At 42.0% G+C, this 20,025-nt stretch overlaps 1 protein-coding gene across 1 annotated transcript; it reads left to right on the top strand.

Moving 5' to 3' along the window:
• Nucleotides 1–1,408: 1,408 nt before the first annotated feature.
• Nucleotides 1,409–19,096, top strand: AADACL2 (arylacetamide deacetylase like 2; the record flags this gene model as incomplete). The annotated part of the gene is made up of 5 exons (XM_081301900.1): nucleotides 1,409–1,546; nucleotides 9,642–9,864; nucleotides 13,462–13,531; nucleotides 15,297–15,468; nucleotides 18,494–19,096. 5 exons carry the CDS (start codon nucleotides 1,409–1,411, stop codon nucleotides 19,094–19,096), a joined length of 1,206 nt encoding a protein of 401 aa, XP_081158026.1.
• Between the last annotated feature and the right edge of the window lie 929 nt (nucleotides 19,097–20,025).

Here is a 20,025-nt window from a genome sequence, read left to right as displayed (position 1 = left end):
TTTGCCCATCATGTCCCCAGCCAGTTTTCTGGTGATACGCTGCAGAAAACTCCTTGCTGTAAAAGGCTTGTGTGATGAGTTAGGCCCACCCACACAGTTCCCGGGTCTTGGGGTCACCTAACAGGGAAACTTAATTGTGTCTGCCAAGCTTCATCACAGCAATACTGAGCTTGGTGCTCAACTTAACGGACAGGGCAGGTGTGTCTGGGTGGTCTAGATGCCTGGGTGGGAAGAAAGACGGGGCCAGCAAAGTTCATGTGAGTCCCACCTGGGTCAGGGAAGACTGGGCAGGAACTGTGCGCAAAACTCGGCTGATATTTCAAAAGTGGGTTGGATTTTCCATCACACACGTGTGTGCTCATTCACACTCAGCGCTTCCTCTCAGGCTCTGCGAGTCCTCCTGCCACTTTCTGTCCAGGCAGCCCTTTTCCTCTGCTGTTTCAGGGGTGACCTCTCTTCCTTTCAGTCTGGTGTTGAGGTAGGTGCTAAAGAAGAGTTGCAAGGAGAAATCATGGCCACCGGGTGACCTGGAGTGATGAAGGGCAACCACAGCAGCTTCTGCTGAAAATGGAGTCCAGAGACCCAGGAGGAGCCTCAAGGGAAGATGCTGGTCCACAAAGAAATGTGAAGAAATGGTCTTAGGAGGAAGGAAATTAGACTGACAGTCGCAGGAAGCTCCACAAAAAGTGGACAAATGCCTGGTTTTACCTATGTTTATATGCTTTTTGCCTAATACTGAACTAAGGGTATTCAAGGACATAATAAATGTTTGTTTAATGAATAAGTATATACTTCCCACATGATGATATAGCTATGTGGATCAAAAAACTTTTCAAGTTTAATGTAAAACTGCAAAAATGTTTCTTGGCTGGGCAAATTAATTTTGGAATCTGGACAAGAGCAGCAGCTTCGACTCACAGTACCCAATGTTCAGCCAATCCCAGTGGAATTTAATTCTCTTAATGCTCTGTGCATTAGGCATATGGCTTGAGGTTGATTAGGTGTGATCTAACTGGTTATGCTTTTTTTTTAACTCTTGTCATTAATCTTCACAAAAGAATAATCAGAAAAATGGGTTTCATGTCTCCTCTTGTGCTCTGCTGAGGATTCGGGTGCAGTCTGCTAACTAATGTCTCAGGACAGGGAAGAGCTCCTGCTGGCTGCGAGTGTTTGGAGTGGCTGGCCGTGGATGCTCACCCGAGAACTTATCTGAATTCAGGTTCAGGGTCAAGTGCAGCTGCAGAAGCAGTTGCCACACTCACTGCTGATCTTGGAACCAGAGCTCAGCCTGTTGCTGCAATGTTCCTATTGATTGAGAGAGAGAGTTTGCCATGTACCTTTGTCCTATTATTCAGTACCCACTATATATGGGGTGACATAACATTGTCACTCTACAGAAGTGGGTGCCATGGGGTGCAAGGCTGTGTGCTTCGGACTGTCTTGTCTTCTCTTTGCTTATTACATCTACACACCCATCCCCCAAAACATTGAGGAGCGCTGGAAAGTCAGGATCTTGGATGCTATCGTGAAAATTATCTCACTCACGGTAATGCTTTTCCTGGGGAATTGGGATGCCTCATCTTAGGTCCATATGAACTTTCTTTAAGGTTGCAATTTAAAGAGAGACTGGGTTTCTTTTAGAATAAATTGACCAAATAATATTAATATGTTCAATTTAAGTAATCATTAATATGTTTGCTTGATTCCATAGGAAGCAGAGGGAGATAGAATTTTTGTTAAGAATCTGTATCTAAAGATCATGACCATATATTGTGATAAGAATTATAGAAATGATATTGTCCAAATGGAAAATTTGAGAAACTTAAATAGTTTGGTATATTTGACTTTTTTAAAAAATAATTTTTAGTTATCAATGGACCTTTACTTTTGTTTATTTATATGTGGTGCTGAGACTAGAACCCAGGGCCTCACATAAGCTAGGCAAACACCCCTGAGCCACAACCCCAGGATACGCTGCCGTCGGGGGGCATGCAAATGATAGTGAGTAGGACGCTTAGAGAGAGGACAGTGATGGAGAACAAATGACCAGAGAAGAGAGAGCAGAGTGGCAAAGAAGGACAGGGATGCCCCCTGTGCTGCCGGAAGAGACCACAGAGCTCTCGGGCTCTGTTCCTAACGTGCCTCCTACTGAAAGTTCAAAGTCACTGAGCCGTCCTGGACACAATGTGCTCTTTCTTATTAATTTCAAGATTCCCACTCTGTTCACTGGACACTAGGAGAACAGGCAGATGAGCAATGTCACCCTACAGAGAAGCTGCTTGTGCATCTTTAGACTGTGAAGTGACCGATACTTGTTCCTGGTCAGTATGTGCATCTTCTGAAAACTGATAGAATATGACCTTTTCTTTCTCAAATGCAAAATAAAATGATGGGGCACACATAAAATAGAAGCCATTTCATGCATTGGTTCCTCTTTGCATGTGCCTACGTAGGAGGTGAAATGCCAGAGAAGTGCTTGCAGGGTTCTGGTAGTGGTCAGTCAGCTTGCCCATGTTCAAGGGCGAGCCATTTGGTATCATCCTGACTCAATAACTCAAGTGATTACCAGGAGAAATAAAAATATTAACACGCATCAGATAAACTATCATCACAGTTCTTGATATAATAGCATGGAGAAAGTTAGTACTTGGAAGCAACCCATTCTAATTATAGACAGTGTAAGGCAGGAGAAACAGCCTGAGCTTTAAAACCAGCTAGATGTTTATTTTATTTGTATTTGTTCTTTTTAGACATACATGACAGTAGAGTTATTTTGACAAATTATACGCACATGGAGTATAACGCAGGACTCCATTCTTGTGGTCATGCCTGTTGTGGAGTGTCATTAGTCATGTATTCATCTATGAATATAGGAGAGTGATGTCCGATTCCTTCTCCTCTTTCCTATTTCCATCCCCACATCCTTCCCTTCATTCCCCTTTGTCTAGTACAATGAACTTCTATTCTTCCTTCTCCCCTCCCCTATTGTGTGTTAGCATCTGCATCTCAGAGAGAATATTCAGCTTTTGTTTTTTTGGGATTGGCTTATTTTACTTAGGAAAATATTGTCCAGTTCCATCCATTTACTGGCTAATCTCAGAATTTTATTTTTCTTTATGACTGAGTAATATTTCATTGTATATATAGACTACATTTTTTTCTTCATTCATCTGTTGAAGGGCACCTAGGCTGGTTCCATAGCTTAGCTATTGTGAATTGAGCTGCTATAAAAAACATGATGTGGCTGATTTTAAGTCCTTTGGGTATATTTCAAGGAGTGGTATAACTGGGTCAAATGGTGGTCCCATTTCAAGTTTTCTGAGGAATCTCCATATTGCTTTCCATAGTGGTTGTACCAATTTGCACTCCCTCCCACCAGCAATGTATGTGGGTGCCTTTTCCCCCACATCCTTGATTTTCATTTCCCTGATTGCTAGGAATGTTGAAGGTTTTAAAATATGTTTGTGGGCCATTTGTATTTCTTCTTTTGAGAAATATCTGTTTAGTTCTTTTGCTCATTAATTGATTGGGTTATTTGATTTTTGTGTCAGGTTTTCTGAGTTCTTTGTGTATTATGGATATTATTTCCCTGTCATAGGAGTGGATTGCAAGGATTCCCCCCCCACACACACACACACACATTCTGTAGGTTCTCTCTTCATGCTCTTCTTTCCTTTGCTGTGCAGAAGCCTTTTAACTTGATGTCATTCCACGTATTAATTTTTGGCTTTATTTCTTGAGTTTTGGCGGTCTTGTTAAGGAAGTTGGTCTCTGTGCCAATGTTCTGGCTTGTTGACACTATGTTTTCATCTAGAAGTTACAAAGTTTCTGTTCTAATTCCTTAGCCATTAATTCACTGTGAGGTGACTCTTGTACAGGGAGAAAGAGGGGGATCTACTTTCATTCTTCTACACAAGTATATCCAGTTTTTCCAGCAATGTTTGTTTAAAAGGCTGTCTTTCCTTCAATGTCTATTTTTGGCTCCTTTACTGGGTATCGGATGACTGTGTCTACATGGGTTTGTCTCTGTATCTTCTATTCTATTCCATTGATATCTTAGTTGATACCAGTATCATGCTGTTTTGCTGCTATAGCTCTGTAGTATAATTTCAGATCAGGGATCCTGATCCCACAAATGTCATTCTTCTTTCTCAGTATTGCTTTGGCCACTTGGGTCTTCTACTCTTCCATATGAATGTCAGAATTTTTTTCTTCTAGTCCTGTGAAGACTGACATTGGTATTTGGATGGGTATCCCAGTGAATCTACAGAATACTTTTTATAAAGTGTCCATTTTGACAATATTAATTCTGTGTGTCCTGGAACATGGGAGATCTTTCCATCCTCCAAGGTCTTCTTTAATTTCTTTCCTCAGCATTCTATACTTTTCATTACAGTGTTCTTTTACCTCCTTGGTGGGACTTACTTCTAAGTAAATATTTTATTTTTCTGAGAGTCTTGTGAATGGATGGTTTTCCTAATTTTTTCCTCAGCAGATTCATTATTGGAGTGTAGGGAGCTATTGATTATTTGATGTTGATTTTGTATCCTGTCAACTTTTAGAATTTTGTTTATCAGCACTAGAAGTCTTCTGGTGGAGTTGTGGTGGCTTCTAGATGTTGGATACTGTCATCAGCACACCGAGATAATTTGACTTCCCTTTTCCCCACTTGTATCCCTTGAATTTCCTTCCCTTGCTGAGAGTTAGAGTTTTAGGAACTATATTGAATAAGAGTGTAGAGAGTGCACATGCTCACTTTTCCCCTTATTTTAGAGAAAATGCTTTCTCTTCTATTTGACCTCATTAAAAGGTACAGGTATTTTCTTTGTAGTTACTATGAGGATTACATAAAACACCTTCTGATTATATAACCTATTTTAAACTGATAGCAATTTAACTTCAACCACATACAAAACTTGTGTACATTCCTCATCTCTTCCTTAATGTTACTGATGTCATGAATTATATCTTTTTATATTTTGTATCTAATAACATAATTAAAAAAAAAGAATATTCAATTTCAAAATAGTTCCCAATGTTTTTCTAGATTTCAGAAATGTCAGTTATGACTCGTTTTTCATCTCTGATGTTGTTGATTTGCATTTTCTCTCTTTTGGTTAGTTTGACTAAGGTTTTTATCAATTTCATTTATCTTTTCAAAGGACCAACTCTGTTACATTGATTCTTTGTATTTTTTATTCTCAATTTTATTAATTTAGGCTGTGATCTCAATTATTTCCTGTCTTCTACTGATTTTGGAATCAGTTTGTTTTTGCTTTTCTAGGGTATTGAGGCATAATATTAAATTGTTTATTTAAGATATTTCTGTGGATTTTTAAAAATGCAGACAATGATACAAACTTTCCTCTTAGAGTTGCCTTATTACTACCCCAGATATTTTGATATATTGTATCTCTGTTCTGTTTCTTTCTAAGAGTTTTTGAAATTTTCTCCTAATTTCTTGTATGCCCCATTTCTCATTCAAAAGCATATTATTAAATTTCCATGTATTAAAATGTTTTCTTTTTTTATATTATTGATTTCCAATTTTATTCCATTATGATCTTATATGATGCAAGGAATTATCTCTATTTTTTGTATTTTCTAAGACTTGTATTGTGTCCTAAAATATGGTCCACTTTAGAGAAGGTTGCATGTGCAGCTGAAAAGAAAATGAATTTGGTTGTGGATGGGTGAAATATGCTATAGAAGGCTATTAGGTCCATTTGATTAATTGTATTTTGTTGTTATTTTTTTCTTTCCTGAAGAATCTTTACTTAGTTTATGTCTGGAAGATCTACCAGTGAGAGAAGTGTGTGAAATCTCCCAGTATTACTATATCCTACTCCACTTACATAGAGTAGGATTTGCTTTATATGTGTAGATGCCCTAACATTTGGGTCATAAATATTCACGATCATTACATCTTGTTGAATGATTCCCTTAACCAGTATGAAAGGACCTGGTTGTATGTTATGATTAATTATGAACTGAAATATTCTTTGCCAGATTTGAAAGTAGAGATTCGTACTTACTTTTAGTCTCCATTTACATGGTATATATATATTTTTTCTGTCCTCTCACCTTCAGCCTGTAGATGTCCCTCCTATAAGGTGACTTTCTTTGTAAATAGCATAGGAATGGGTCTTGTTTTTTCTTAATCCATTCTGCCAATCTTTGACTTTTGATTGGTGAGTTTAGACCATTTATATTCAGTGTTATTATAGAGATGATTTTTATTTCTTTACATTTTGATTTATTTATAATATTATTTTAGACTTAATGGCTCTTTGATTGACTAGTCTTCTAGAGTGGGATCCATCCATAGGCTGGCTTTGATGTTTATTTTTTTGTGTGTCTTTCAGTAAAATATTTCACTGTTTCTTGAGTATGTTTTATAATAGTGGCTTAGTGGTTATGATTTCTTATCAAGGAAGATTTTTTTTCTCTCATCTTAAATTCTGGAGGATAATTTTTCTGGATATAACAATCTTGGTTGGTAGCTGTAAATCTTTCAGGGTTTGGTATATATTATTCCAATGCTTTTAGGGCCTGGGTTGAGATATCAGAAGGTAGTCTAATTGGCTTACCTCTAAATGTTACCTGTTGTTTTACTCTTGAAGCTTTTAAAATTCTTTCCTTGTTAGACATTATAATTATAATATGTTTTAGAGAAGATTATTTTTTATCTTGTATACTTGTATATCTTGTATTCTTGCAGTGGGATTTCCATCTCACTTGGAAAATTTTTTTTCTGATATTATTTCATGGAAAAGCTTGTGCATTCCTTTAGTTTGCATTTTGGTGCCTTCTCCTATGTCAATGACTCCTTGATTTTTTTCTCAATGTTTTCCAAGATTTTTTGAATATTGTTATGGTATCTTATCATCTTTTATTTATTGTCAGCTTTATTTTCAAAATCATATAATTTGTCTTTGAGGCCTAAGAATCTATCTTCAATGTGGTCTCATCTATTGGTAATGCTTCCAATTGAATTTTTAATTTGATTTATTGAGTCTTTCATTTCCAGGAATTCTATTAGTTTTCTAGAATTTCTATCTCTTTATTGAAATGATATTTTATTCCCTGTATTCTAAGTTCATTCCTTACATATTCTTTTATCTCACTAACTGTGTTAGGTTTGAACTTTCTAAATTCTTTATCCAACATTTCCTCCACTGTGATTGGATCAATTGTTGTGGGATGGATATCTGGGGTAGCTTGTTCCCTTGCTTTTTCATTTTTTTTTTTTGTAAATATCAATATGCTGGGATGATGATCTCTTCTACTTTTATGCAAGTGGCTGTTCTTTAGTGAGCTTCTTTCTCTCAGGTGCCCCAGGTTGAGTGAATATTCAAGTATTGATTCTCCCAAAGGATGCCCTTCCTGTGCCCAGTATCCAGCACCACTTTCTGACAAGATGCTACATCCTATTAACTGCAATCACTTTAGAACAAAGCCGTGTGCTGATAAACCTCAGAGTGGAAAAACTTGTTGAAAATGTTCTCCATTATTCCTCTAATTCAAGTATAAAATTGTAGTAATGTTCTTCAATAGGTTGAGAAATTACTTATTAAATAGAGTAAAATTATTATTACACTATATAGGGGCTGAAAGGGGAGAAGAGAAGCAATGGGCAAAGAAGCAAAAGAAATATAAAAGAAAATATTGAAAGAAGCAATGGAATCTAAGATAAAAAACAAGAAAAAAGTGGGAGTGTATTTGAGGAAGATGCAGGTAATGCTAGAGGGAAAAGAGCTAAGAGGAGCAAGTGTAACCTGAGACAGGCAAGCAGAGAGGAAGGGTGTTTCCAGTTAATTATTTAAAATATCAGAAGGAATACAAATAATTGGGTTGAGGTCTGCAATACTGAATAATAAAGGAAGATCTATCAATTCAATACAAAAGGTCATAGCTGTGAGATCAAAACTGACATTAGAGCTATTTGATATTTTTTGCTGAGGTGGGAAGATTTCTTATGAGTTCCTGATCTGGATTTCATCAGGAATTGCACCTTTAGAAGATGTTCACTGCTCCTTGGCTTTTCCTCTAAGTTTTCCTGGGTAGAAGTAGTGAGCACAGCAGCTCACCTCTGATGTGATTCTAGAAGGCTCCTTTTGATCTTTGATATGTCCAGGTACTCCTAGCTTTCTGGAGGGTCAGAGAGGTCCTAATTGTGACTGAGCAGCTGGGTTACTCCCTGTTCGAGGGTGCAGTCTTGTATGCCTTCTGGTGAAAAGCTCCATGTACCAGGGTGGTTAGATGCATCAGGGGCTCCCCGTGTGCACTTCAGGGTGTGCAGGGTGTGGCAGTCTAAGGTAGAGGTGCTGTGGCCTGGTTAATGTGGCACTGAGTGGCCCATGAGAGGTGTATGGCTGTGTCCCCTCTGGAGTGTGCAGGCTGCACACTGATCAGTGAGTGATGTCTGTGGGGTGCTCCTCTGTAAGCCCTTGGTGGGCCGTACTCCTGCTATTGATGCAGGAAGTTATTTGCTGGCTGCTTTGGAGTTGTCCTCAGGGACTTCCTTCTGTGGGCTATGCACCTGAGGGAGAGGTGATTGGACTGGACCCTGGGGCTCACAGCTGTGGCCCCTCTAAGAGATGCCAGGCACAGGAACTATGTCCCTGGTTGCTATAGTTTTCTTTCTGTCTTTCCTCTCCCTCACCTCTGAACTGGAGATTAAATACAGTAGCATCTGCCACTGAGCTACTCCCTGAGCCCTTTTAATTTTAAAAAATTTGAGGCAGAGTCTTGCTCAGTTGCTGTTGCTGGCATCTGACTCGCTATACTCCTAAGTTGCAGGGATGACAGGTGTGCCCCCCATGCCTGACTCCAGGTTGCTATGGTGTGCTCACCAGCTGAGGCTTGTTAGCCTCAAGGCCCATGTTTGGAGGGTGTTGCATCTGCTGGCTGTTTCTGTGGGGTATGGGGGTGCAGGGGGCAGGGCTTAGGGCTGTCGCTGGCTGCTGGGGAGTGCTGAGCACCTGTCCCCCTGCCAGGGTTTCTTCGTAGTGGTGGTGTCTAATGGCTGGCCAGCTGGCTACAACTGTGGGACCTGTGGGTGCAGCCTCTCTCTGGTCTGTGGCACAGAAGCCTCCACACTGGCTGCAGCTCTTGGGTTTTTTTTTTCTCATCCCTGTGCCTGGGGTCCAGTGTCCATTGCCTGAAGGTGGGGGAAACTGCGTGATTTGGTCTCCTCTAGGGAGACCAGCTGGCTGAGGACTCTACAGAATGGCTCCTGCCCAGCATGACTTTCAGTCCACAATTTGGACTAAGCCTTGAGATCTCCGTCACTGTCTCCCAATTTGACTTGGTTTGCTTCTCTTTGTAACTATGGATAAGGGAGTAACTGGGGCTTTCCCTCTTTGTCTTTCTCTCTTTGTTACCCCTGTCCTTGGCCCCACCCTGGTCAGGTTTCAGGGCCAAAAAATTCTGTTCTTATTTTCTGCCCCCGTAACCAAACTCCATGTGCCTCCAAGACTCTAGCTGTCCAAGCTTGAGTTTAGAGCCCTGACAGTTGTCTACCTCTGCAGCCAGCTCTACTTGCATGGCTTAGCAGGGGTCGGGGCTGCTGCTTGGATCCGGTCTGCCATCTTCTCCAGAATAATTCTTACTATTTTTGTTTCATTTTGTCTTAATAGGGTACATTGTTTGAAAGCATAGGACTTATGACGTGCGAAGAATGGTTTTTCACAATAATGAGACTGGATGTTACAAAACCAATTTCAGATGAAAACGTTACGGTCCTCGATACAGCCTTTGGAGACATTCCGGTACGCCTGTACTTGCCAAAAAGGAAGTCGGAAAAGCAGAGACCAGCGGTGATTTTTCTCCACGGTGGTGCATTTGTCTTGGGAACTTGCAGTAAGTGCATTTTATTTATATGGCTGTGGGTTGGGCTTAGTGTAAACTGTGTGTTCATATTAAACTATGTTGTGTCTATATGTAGGATTGACAGAACATTTGTTTATGCAGCATTTATTTTTGTGACTATGTGAATGCATTTTACAGAGACATTGTGGACTATATCAGTCATGGTTCACTCACACTTCTTCATACACAGTGTGGCAAATAAAATAATTAAAATCATTAGATGAGATTTGGGTTTTATAAACTTTATCATCAAATATACTTCCATTGATAGCCTGGAATGGGAAGTTCAAATAGCCACCTTGAGTCTTAAATTACAAATTAGCAAAGGACCTGAATTCACTCTCAGAAAAACTCAGGTGAATCCAGAGTCAGGTCAATTCAGAAATGACACAACTAGTGGCTTCTGAGCAGTGGACACAGGGTTCAGGTTGGAGGCTCCCAGGCACCAGTAGTGTGGAAGCTCAGAATCTAACATCTGATTTGGCCACAAAATGAAAACATGAAGTAGAAGTGAGTAATCAGCTCTTCTCTTAAAACCTGTGTACCCATCTAATATTTGGAGATAATTCCAAGGAATGCTGTGGAGTTGCCAACACACACACACGCACACACACACACACACACACACACACACACACACATGTTTAGACCATTGATGAATGTTGGGAGGTCACTGCGTGTCACAGGGTACAAGGGTGTTATACTATGTACCTAGAAGATGTCAGAAACCAGGAAAAAGACTCATGTCCCCAGAGAACCTGCAGCTTAACTATTATATCCAGAAGTTTGGCTTCGTTTTCTGTCGATATTTCAAAATATGTAAGAAAGCTACTGTACTCAGATGGGTGGCCCATGACCGCAAGGTAAGCCCGTCCTGGGGTCAGGTATTGTGATCACAGTTTCAGACGTGAGGTAACAGAGACAGAGGTTAAGTGGTTTTCTGAGTCCTCCCGTCAGTGGTGGGGGCAGTCACGAGGCCCAGGCCCTGCGGCAGGTCCACAGGCATGGCATGGGGTGGCACTGCTGGTGGGCAGTGTCTCTCACATGCTGTTACCCCTTCACCCCCAGGACCTCTGAGCCCTTAGCGCTCTCCAAGTCTCCCGGGTCCTTCCCTATCAGCTCTCCAGGTATGAGTCCACAAGTCGGTGCCCATCACTTCACCTCTGCCCATCTCACGTTATCAGCACCATAGCCATCAGTAATCCACTTCTTTTTGATGATGACTTAGGAAAACGCTTCTTTTAAAAAAATCTTTTGGCAAACTTTGATCCTCTACTTGGCTTGGGACCCTGTTCTCTCCAACTTCAGGATTGGATTTTATCAACACTTCTTCATTCTCCTACCTGACAGTGTGTGCTTTGGTGGACCCCGCCATCTGGCCATCTCCCCCGGTCCTTCCTGGTCCCTGGTCACTGCCTACCACTCATCCTGTTCTCGGGCTCCTGGGCATACATTGCAGGTCTGACGCCTCTATGATGAGTTCTTCAAGCTGTCATTGGAAAATGGCCACTGCCCCCTGCCCCTCTGTAGGGCTCTCTACTCCTTTGGTCCCTGTAACAGAATTCCTTTCCTTACGTCCACCTCCTTCTCCCTCTGTCAAACACGTGGGTTCTTTCTTTGCCCTGTGTAGTGCCCATGCTCCCCAGGATTCCTCCATCTCAGGTTTGACTCTGCTTTCACGTGGTCCTCTACACTGTCCTCCTGTCCCTGCCCCCACCCCCACTCCTGCCGCTGAGTTTTGGCTCCACATCTTCACCTATCACATTATTCCTGACATCAGTAAATTCAACTGCTGACCAGGCCAAGGCACCTAAGAAGCCATAGATCAGCCAGCCTCAGCGGGAGCTTGTGGTCAACCCAGGGTGAGAAACACTTAAACGGGGTTAATGTAACATGAATTCAAGCGTAACAGAAATGGTCATCTCATCGTTACCTTCCAAGAATTTCAGAAAACCAATAAATAACGACACTGAAGCCCCCAGAAAACCACCACCAACAAAACCCAGATTCCTTAGCTCATGTGTGTCCACACACAGCTAGGAGCCTGGTCACACACTGTCCCTCAGCTCCAAGTCCAGTCACCGGCTCTGTCCACTCTGCTCTCTAGATTTCTTCTCTTTTTCTGTCTTAACCAAAAGACATAATTCATCATTCAGATTTCTTCCTGTTGCTTTTTCTCTGCTGGTTCACCCTCGTTCTTCGACTCTGTCACCTTCTTCAGGATTAAACCTTTGTAATATGGGAAGCTGACCATGTAACTTATTATTGAACTTTGATAATATCCACCACTTGTTGACAAAGAAATCTTAAGTGCACCACCCGAACTTGGACAGCCGTACTCTGATTTCCCTGGGGTGCCTTACTTCCTACCCTCTTCCTCTCTAGACTTTATTTTGACTGTACTCACTGCATTTGCTTCCCTGAACTCTGGGTTCTCAGGAGCCTTTGCCTCTGAATCCACTTTTTCTCACCATGAATACATTTTCCTTTCCCGTTTGATAGCAGTTATCACATCTTTGCCTTTTACACAGTGAACACCCAGTTAGTGCCTTTTGAATGAGTTAATTCATACTGAGTCAGTATTTGACACTGAATTCTAGTAGGTTTTTATCTCCAGATTTTACCCAACCTTCTAAATCTTTCCATTCTTTTAAGTACACAGTAATTAGATTTATTCCATAATTAATTGTCATAAGAATTAGTACAGCAGGTATATCCTGTCACTTGATTTAGACTAAAATTTAAATGATCACTTCTATCCAGAAAGATAACTTAAAATTTATCTACAAGATAATCAAATATGAATGTGTTCACGTGTCAGATAATTTGATAAAGGAAAAGTCTCACTTTTCTTTAATTGCCCTGAGAAGTGTACCTGGAATTAGGTCAACTAATGTCCCTTGATTGAAAAGAAAAAGGATACTGACTAGCAGTTCCTGAAAAAAATGAGCTATGATTGTACCTCCGAACCCATGAAAATTTTCATGCTGGATCTAATGTTATCTTCAAGTTATTCCGAGAGTTCTGGCTGATTCCAGTCAGAGTTTCAGGGACACCAGGGTCATGAGTGTGCCAGTTATAGATCAAGGCACACGCTTTCTTCTTCTCCTGCAAGTACTGAGAAAGCCAGGAGTCAACCTTGGGACGGTCCAATAGTGTGTACTTAACTCTGTTAATGGACGCCCTTGAGTTAGATATACACCCCCTCCTGGCAGTTTCCTGATGACACTGGGAAGAACGCAGCAGGCATGATAGACCTGGGCATCCTCGGTGAATGGCACCCCTTGACGAGTGTATCACAGAGAACCTGAAAGAAGGGTCCTGACAAAAGGCCACCTGAGCCAAGGGCTGTGTCCAGTTTCCTCCTTCATGGTGAACAGTCTGGCGTCCTCTGGGACTTGCTCAGGGATGACTGAGGAGTTGAGGATGAGGAGGGTTTTGATCCCAGACAGTGTCCTTCTACATGGCAGCAGACGTGGGACCATCCTCCACCCCCTGCTCCTGGCCTGTGTTTCCACACTTCCCGAGCTGGGGAGGAGCCCATTGCTCTTGTTCACAGGTTGCCCGCTTGAATTTCTTCCTTTTCAGAGCTGTCGGCTTATGATTCCACGAACAGATGGACGGCTAACAAACTCGGTGCTGTTGTCGTCGGAGCAGAGTAAGAGCGATTGTTCTCCCCAGCACAGGCCTCGCCTCACAGCACAGTGTCCTGTCCAGGGCCAGCCCCTCAGGCCTCAGGAGTGCCTGGTCTGGGCTTGGGGTTTACATGGATTTTTATGAACAATATAATATCCAGGCCTCCTTGCAGGGGCTTAGTTCCACTTCACTGTGCCCTTGAGGGACCTCTGAGGGGCACCCCGGGGGAGCATCTTTGCTAGCACAGCTGTGAAAACCCCTGGGAATGTAAAACTCAGGTTCTAGGATGACCCAGTTTAATCCCCAGGTCAGAGACTTGGGAGGGGAACTTAGTTTCCCGTTTCCCATTTGGGAGTTTTTTGAGCTGATTAAAAAAACACCTGAAGTTTAAAGATGTTCCCGATTGGAGGAGCCTTAGGTGGGGAATGCTAGGACCCTGAGAGTCTCAAGCATGCTCCAAATGAGGGTGCTTAGCACCCCACAACTTTTGCCACAGTTCCAGATATGTTCCAGAAAGGCCAGCAAATGTCGGTCACTTTCTGACCCACCCTGTCCTCTGAAATCCTGATCTGAGGAGGAACTTTTCCATCTCTGCTGCCCATATCATAGTGCAACATAGAGGTGCGGATGGGAAGGACACAGTGGGGTTTCCTGGCTCCCTGGGGGTCTGAGGGGGTCGGTTGGAAGGTTCTAGTAGAATCAGTGCTGAAGCACTCATCACTACTGCCCTGTAGCAACCAGAAGATCCCTGTGTGTTCAGAGCTATTTCTAATTTACAACAGCAAGAAGAATATTCTCCCTTTCCTTCTATAATTTTAAACTAAAAGACCACTTTATCATTTTAAACACTCCAAATGGTGATAGATGTTGATTCTGGTTTAAGAATTCTATCAGTGACTGATGGTATTTGCTGTTCTTTACCCTGAAGAACGCTGAGTGTAGCAGCTACATTTTTGATATGTTACTTTTTAAGATCACACTATAATTAGGGTATTTTGGACACAGATAATAATATAACAAAATTGCCAGGGCCATCTGGCCAATACTAAGTGTTCGGCATGGCATGCAAATAATTCACCAATTCTTATAAATATTAAGATTACTACTATAGTTAGAAATAGAAAATAAATTCCAATGAGCTATGCTCCTGTAATAGAAGACAGTGTGTGGCAGATACCTACATGTTAAAACATGCTGTAATAATTGATCTTACAAATGAACTCAAGATGACCAAGCACCATCCCTTGCTATACTTCTCTTATATTTGATTTTGAATCAAGTTTTCGCACAGTGTTCATGATATGAAATGGGTCGTGCTAATTTGACCTAAACAAATTTCTAATGCCCAACGCTGACAGATCATTTATTTTCAGGGTTTCTGTGTTTGTTTGTTTGTTTTCTAAATCTCTACATGCTCCTATCAGTGGTTCTAAAAATTTTTGAGTTATCAACTACACTGAGAAAGTGACGGAAGCCAGAGCGTGTCTCCATGAAACCCACACAGGAAAGATTCACTGCTGAGAGCTCACATGTAACAGTGTGGGGTGTAGACCAGGACGACGTCTCCACCCCTCCCAGTGAGACCAGGAGTTCAGAACCCCCATCCCAAAATCTGTTCTTATGTTAAGCAGGAGTTAGAAGCAAGCCCAGGTCTGGGTGGTGAGATTGACAGTCCACAACTGGGCCCAGATTGACTGGCCCTGTGGGTCCCATGGAGATGCCTGGACACACTGCCGAGAACAGAGTCTAACCACGGGTGTCCTGTTACCTTGGTTCCCCCTCTGCAGCTACAGACTAGCTCCTCAGTACCAGTTCCCAGTTTCCCTGGAAGACGCCATTTTTGTGGTCAAGTTCTTTTTTCAAGATGACATTCTTGCAAACTATGGAGTGGATCCCACCCGAATCTGTATTTCAGGAGACAGTTCTGGGGGTGTGTTGGCAACAACAGTGACTGAGCTGGTAAGTCTTCCATGTCATGCATGTTCCTAGCACACACACCATGAGCACCACCCAAGAGAACCTGTCATTTCAGCTGCAATCTCTGTGAAATGTTAAAATACACACCCCCAAACTACTTTCTGTCCTTTTCGCATGATTGTATCTTCAGATAGATAAAACTTTAAAGGCATCAAGAGGATGAAATATAATGCTGCATAAGGCTCTATTTTTATTACTAATTTTAGGGGGGAACACCAAATAATGTCTAGGAACTACCATGTGATATGATAGGGAGTTTGTTTTTCTCCCTACGTAAATTGTAAAGTTTGCCAGGAATTTGGGTAATTGGCGTGTTAAGCCCTGCAGGGTGTCATGACATAACGTTAGGCCATGTGTCATGCTCATTCAAAAGCATGACTACCGAGACAGAAGAGGAACTGGCCCTCAGGTTAAGCCCTGTCTGTGTGCAGCGGAACAATAACCAACCCTAGGTAATATATCTGAAAAGTAAACTCAATTCAACACACAATCTTAACCTCAAAACCATTTTTTAATGGAACAAAGTTAGTATAGCAGAAACCTTTTAGTATACAGTCTTTAAATAAAAATGAAATAAAATAAAGCCACCATGAGCCACCATGATCTCTTGGCCTCTTGTTAGGGTGGCCAGAGGAAAATGCACCTAATTCTGCTCCTCTGCCCCATCTCAGAGCCCCTCTGCCTCCTTAGCTTCAGAGACCCAGGTGGCTTCAAGCAGTTGAAGTGCATGAGATTTGGGCCATGGACTAAAACTGTCCTTGCTTGCATCTGGAAGCCCTCAGCAGCAGAAGAGCTTCCAACAACTGGGAGAAGGCAGATGATTCCTGGGAGAACCCGGCCCCAGCAGAGCCATGTGGAGGGCGGGTCGAGGGGTGAGACACTTGGGAAGTTATCCCCAGGTCCCGAAGCTGCGTGCGGGAACTCTGCATGCAACACTTTGGGTGATTTTAGCTTTTTGAAGATTATTTCTAGAGCACCATGAGTGTATGTCACCTTTGTCTAGGTGTTTTCATGTGTTTAGAAACCTTCCCCTCCTATTACAAAGCCAGTATAAAACTCTCAGTAATATAAATCCTTAATACCAGCCCTCAACGGTGCTTGCCACACAATCTTGAAGCCAGCCCCACTGGGGACAACACGTCTTTATTGACGTGTTCAGAAACCGGAGGTGTGATGGGTATCTAAGTCATATGGCCATCGAGCAACACGGCCAGGGGCTGATAAGAGCTGGTTCAGCAGGGAGCAACTCTGAGCTGCACAGGGTCTGCACTATGACTGGAGTTGGGGGCTGGTTTCTAGACAAGAAGGATCTGTCCTGAAACAGCATCAGCCCTTTCTATCCAGAGTGACTAAAAGGTCCCATAGAGACAAGGACAATTGCAGTTTTGCACTAAGGGCAGGGGGGATTAGGATGTTCCCTATCTAGTCTCCTTTGACTTTGTGCGTAATAACACTGCTGCCTAGCAGATCCTTCCCTTGCACTCAGGTCCTTATTGGTTGCCCAAGGGGTGACACTGCATGACCACTGTGTTTCCAGGGCTCTCCATGCCTCCCGGGCTCCATGCCCTTTAGTACCCCTGCTGCTTTGATCCCCAGCCTTCTGGTTGGTTCCTCCTCTTGGACAGGGAGACTAAGCCAGCTTCTTCAATAGCCAAGGGTTATTGCAGGAGCCTGCTTGTCACATGCCTGATACTGCTTTCCGAATACTTTTTTCTGATCACAAAGATGATAATGCCATTATCTTATTTGAAGAATAGAAGGATGAATAATTAAATTAATTCATTCATCCTTTAATTTTTCTCATTGCTATATATACATTGTATATATAAAATATATCTTCTACATATTATATATATATATATATATATATATATAATCCCACAAAAAACATGTAATTTATAGGCTATATGACACCAATGAATATAAAAAAACCAGGCACAGTGGCACATGCCTGTAATCCCAGTGGCTTGGGAGGCTGAGGCAGGAGGATAACAAGTTCAAAGTCAGCCTCAGCAACTTATTGAGGCCTGAAGCAACTTAGCGAGACCCTGTCTCCAAATAAAAAAATAAATAAAAAATAAGGACCGGGGATGTGGATCAGTTGCTAAAGGGTCCTGGATTCAATCCCTGTCAATTTCCCCCATAAAAATAAATAAATATATAAAATTTAAAAAATAGAATATAAATAAATATATAATATAAAATAAATATATAATATAAAATAAATATATTCATGTTTCCATATAGATAATGGTAAAAATGGAAGGATGATGAATAGATAGGACGATAGAAAAAGACCACAGATAGAAAGGTACACAGATATGAGGACAGCTCAGAGAGTATCAGGAATAAAGGAATTAAATATTAGTGGAAAGAATAAAGAGGGTATCCATCCACCCAGCTGCGGAAGCTGGTGGGCAGCTGAGGCATTTGCTCCTGGGAGGTTGATCGTAGGTCCTCTCCCATAGGGCTAGGAAGGAAGAGGAAGCCACCTCTCAGCTGAGACCTCAGGAAAGAGCAGCCATGCACATTGAGTTCCACATCTTTCCCCAAACTTCAAATTGGCATAACTTACTCTCTTTCCATCACATGGCAGGATCTTTGTCCTGAAGGTGATTGCATACAGGACTATCCTTTCCTCTGATATATTTCCTTTTGAATTAACATGTGAGTCATTAGTATTTTATCATTATGCTTATTATTTCTTTTCATTTAGCATAATTTAGTGAAAAAAAAGGTTTTTAAACATAGATATCCTGTCATCTTCTCTAAGAATCTCATAATTACATTTATAGTTCGTTGTCATGTGTGTACATGCATGTGATTCTGTGGGTGTGGTTTCTTTACTGATAAAACTGGAATGGCAACTTTTCATGCCTCCAAAATTGGGTATGAATGTTGTCAGAATAATATTTCTAACCATAATTTATAATTTGTTTCATGAATTTATTTGCCTCCTGCTCCTGCAGTTTGAAAGTCTTTGATTCATTAATATTTTTTTTTTCAGCTGCAGAATGATCCAGAATTCAAAAATAAAATTAAGGCACAAGCCTTAATTTACCCTGGCTTACAGTTACTTGATACCTTCATGCCATCTCACCAGGAAAACAAACACGGGCCGATTCTGTCCAGGGACCTGGCAATTAAATTGGGCTGCCTGTATTTGACCAAAGATAAGGCTCTGCCCCAGGTTATGAGGGAAAACCAGCACATGCCTTTAGAGTCTAGGCATCTGTTTAAGTTTGTTAACTGGAGTGTCCTCCTTCCGGAGAAGTATAAAAAGAACCACGTGTACAAGGAGCCAGTTCTTGGAAAGCTTGACCCTTCATATCCAGTTCTGATGGACAGAAGGGTGTCACCTCTGATAACCGATGATTCTCAGCTGCAGAACTTGCCCTTGACCTACATCCTCACTTGTGAGCATGACATCCTGAGAGATGACGGGATCATCTATGTCACCCGGCTGCGCAAGGTCGGAGTTCAGGTCACTCACGACCACATAGAGGACGGATTCCATGGAGCCCTGTCACTCTTAATGTCACCGTTTCATTTACGTTTAGGCTATCGGATACAGAACAAGTATATTAGTTGGTTAGAAGAAAATCTGTAAGTCTGAACAGTGCACAGAGCTGGTGAGTCAGCGTTATGATCGAGGGCTGTGGTGTGAAATATTGTGAGTTTAACAGACAGAAGGATGAGTTTGGGATAAACCTACATTGAAACTGGAAGAAAGGCTCTCATGTATCTTTCAGCCTAATCTTAGATCTTGATAAAGTGAAGACATTCACCTTATTATTCCCAGGAAATATCACTGACCCCGATAAGCTCTGAGGAAGGACCACGAGCAGATGTTCAAACCCTGAGTGTGGGTGGGTGAGCCAGGCTGGCCGCTCCTGGGCACCGGTGAGGGTGCTAGTGGTGTGTGGAGGGAGCTTAAGGCAGAAGAATCCCAGTGGCCCTTGTGTAGAGAGGATGTCCACTTGACTGCAGAATTCCCCCCCCCCCCAATTCGGTATTGTCCATGTGTTAACTGGACAATAACCTGTTAGTTTTTTTCCCATTCATTTCATACAGTCTGCCTAATGCTAAGCTTTTTTGCTCATAGCAGGAAAAGGTTAAAACCTGGGCCGTGGATCATCCCTACAGCCTAAATGGTTGAGCCTTAATCAAATTTTTTAGCAACTTAAACCCTGAAGTTCACTCCATGGATTGCTATGTGCAGTTAATGAATCCAGAAACTTCCTTCGCCAACTGCGCGTGGCAGTCGGAATTGCTTATTCCGTTCTTCTGAATTTCCGGAATGAATCCTTCAACCTCCCAGAGGCTTTGGAACTAGCAGGACATTTAAGCTGAAGATCTTCAGACCCCTTTGCCTTCCAGTGATGCTGGGCCTCCCACGCCAGCCAAAGCCAACTGCATGACACCATGCACGGCCACAAGGGGGCACGACGAGCAAGGTCTGCTTTCTGGCCGTCCCTGGGATGCTGCGGTTTGCGAGGTGGTGTTTCCCCTGTTCTGTGCTTTTTCTTAAGGATGAAT

Source organism: Spermophilus citellus, assembly GCF_964194105.1.
Source record: "Spermophilus citellus genome assembly, chromosome: 7".
Taxonomy (NCBI): domain Eukaryota; kingdom Metazoa; phylum Chordata; class Mammalia; order Rodentia; family Sciuridae; genus Spermophilus; species Spermophilus citellus.
The sequence above is the reverse complement of the archived record's forward strand: the minus strand, read 5'-3'. Positions and strand labels throughout refer to the sequence as shown.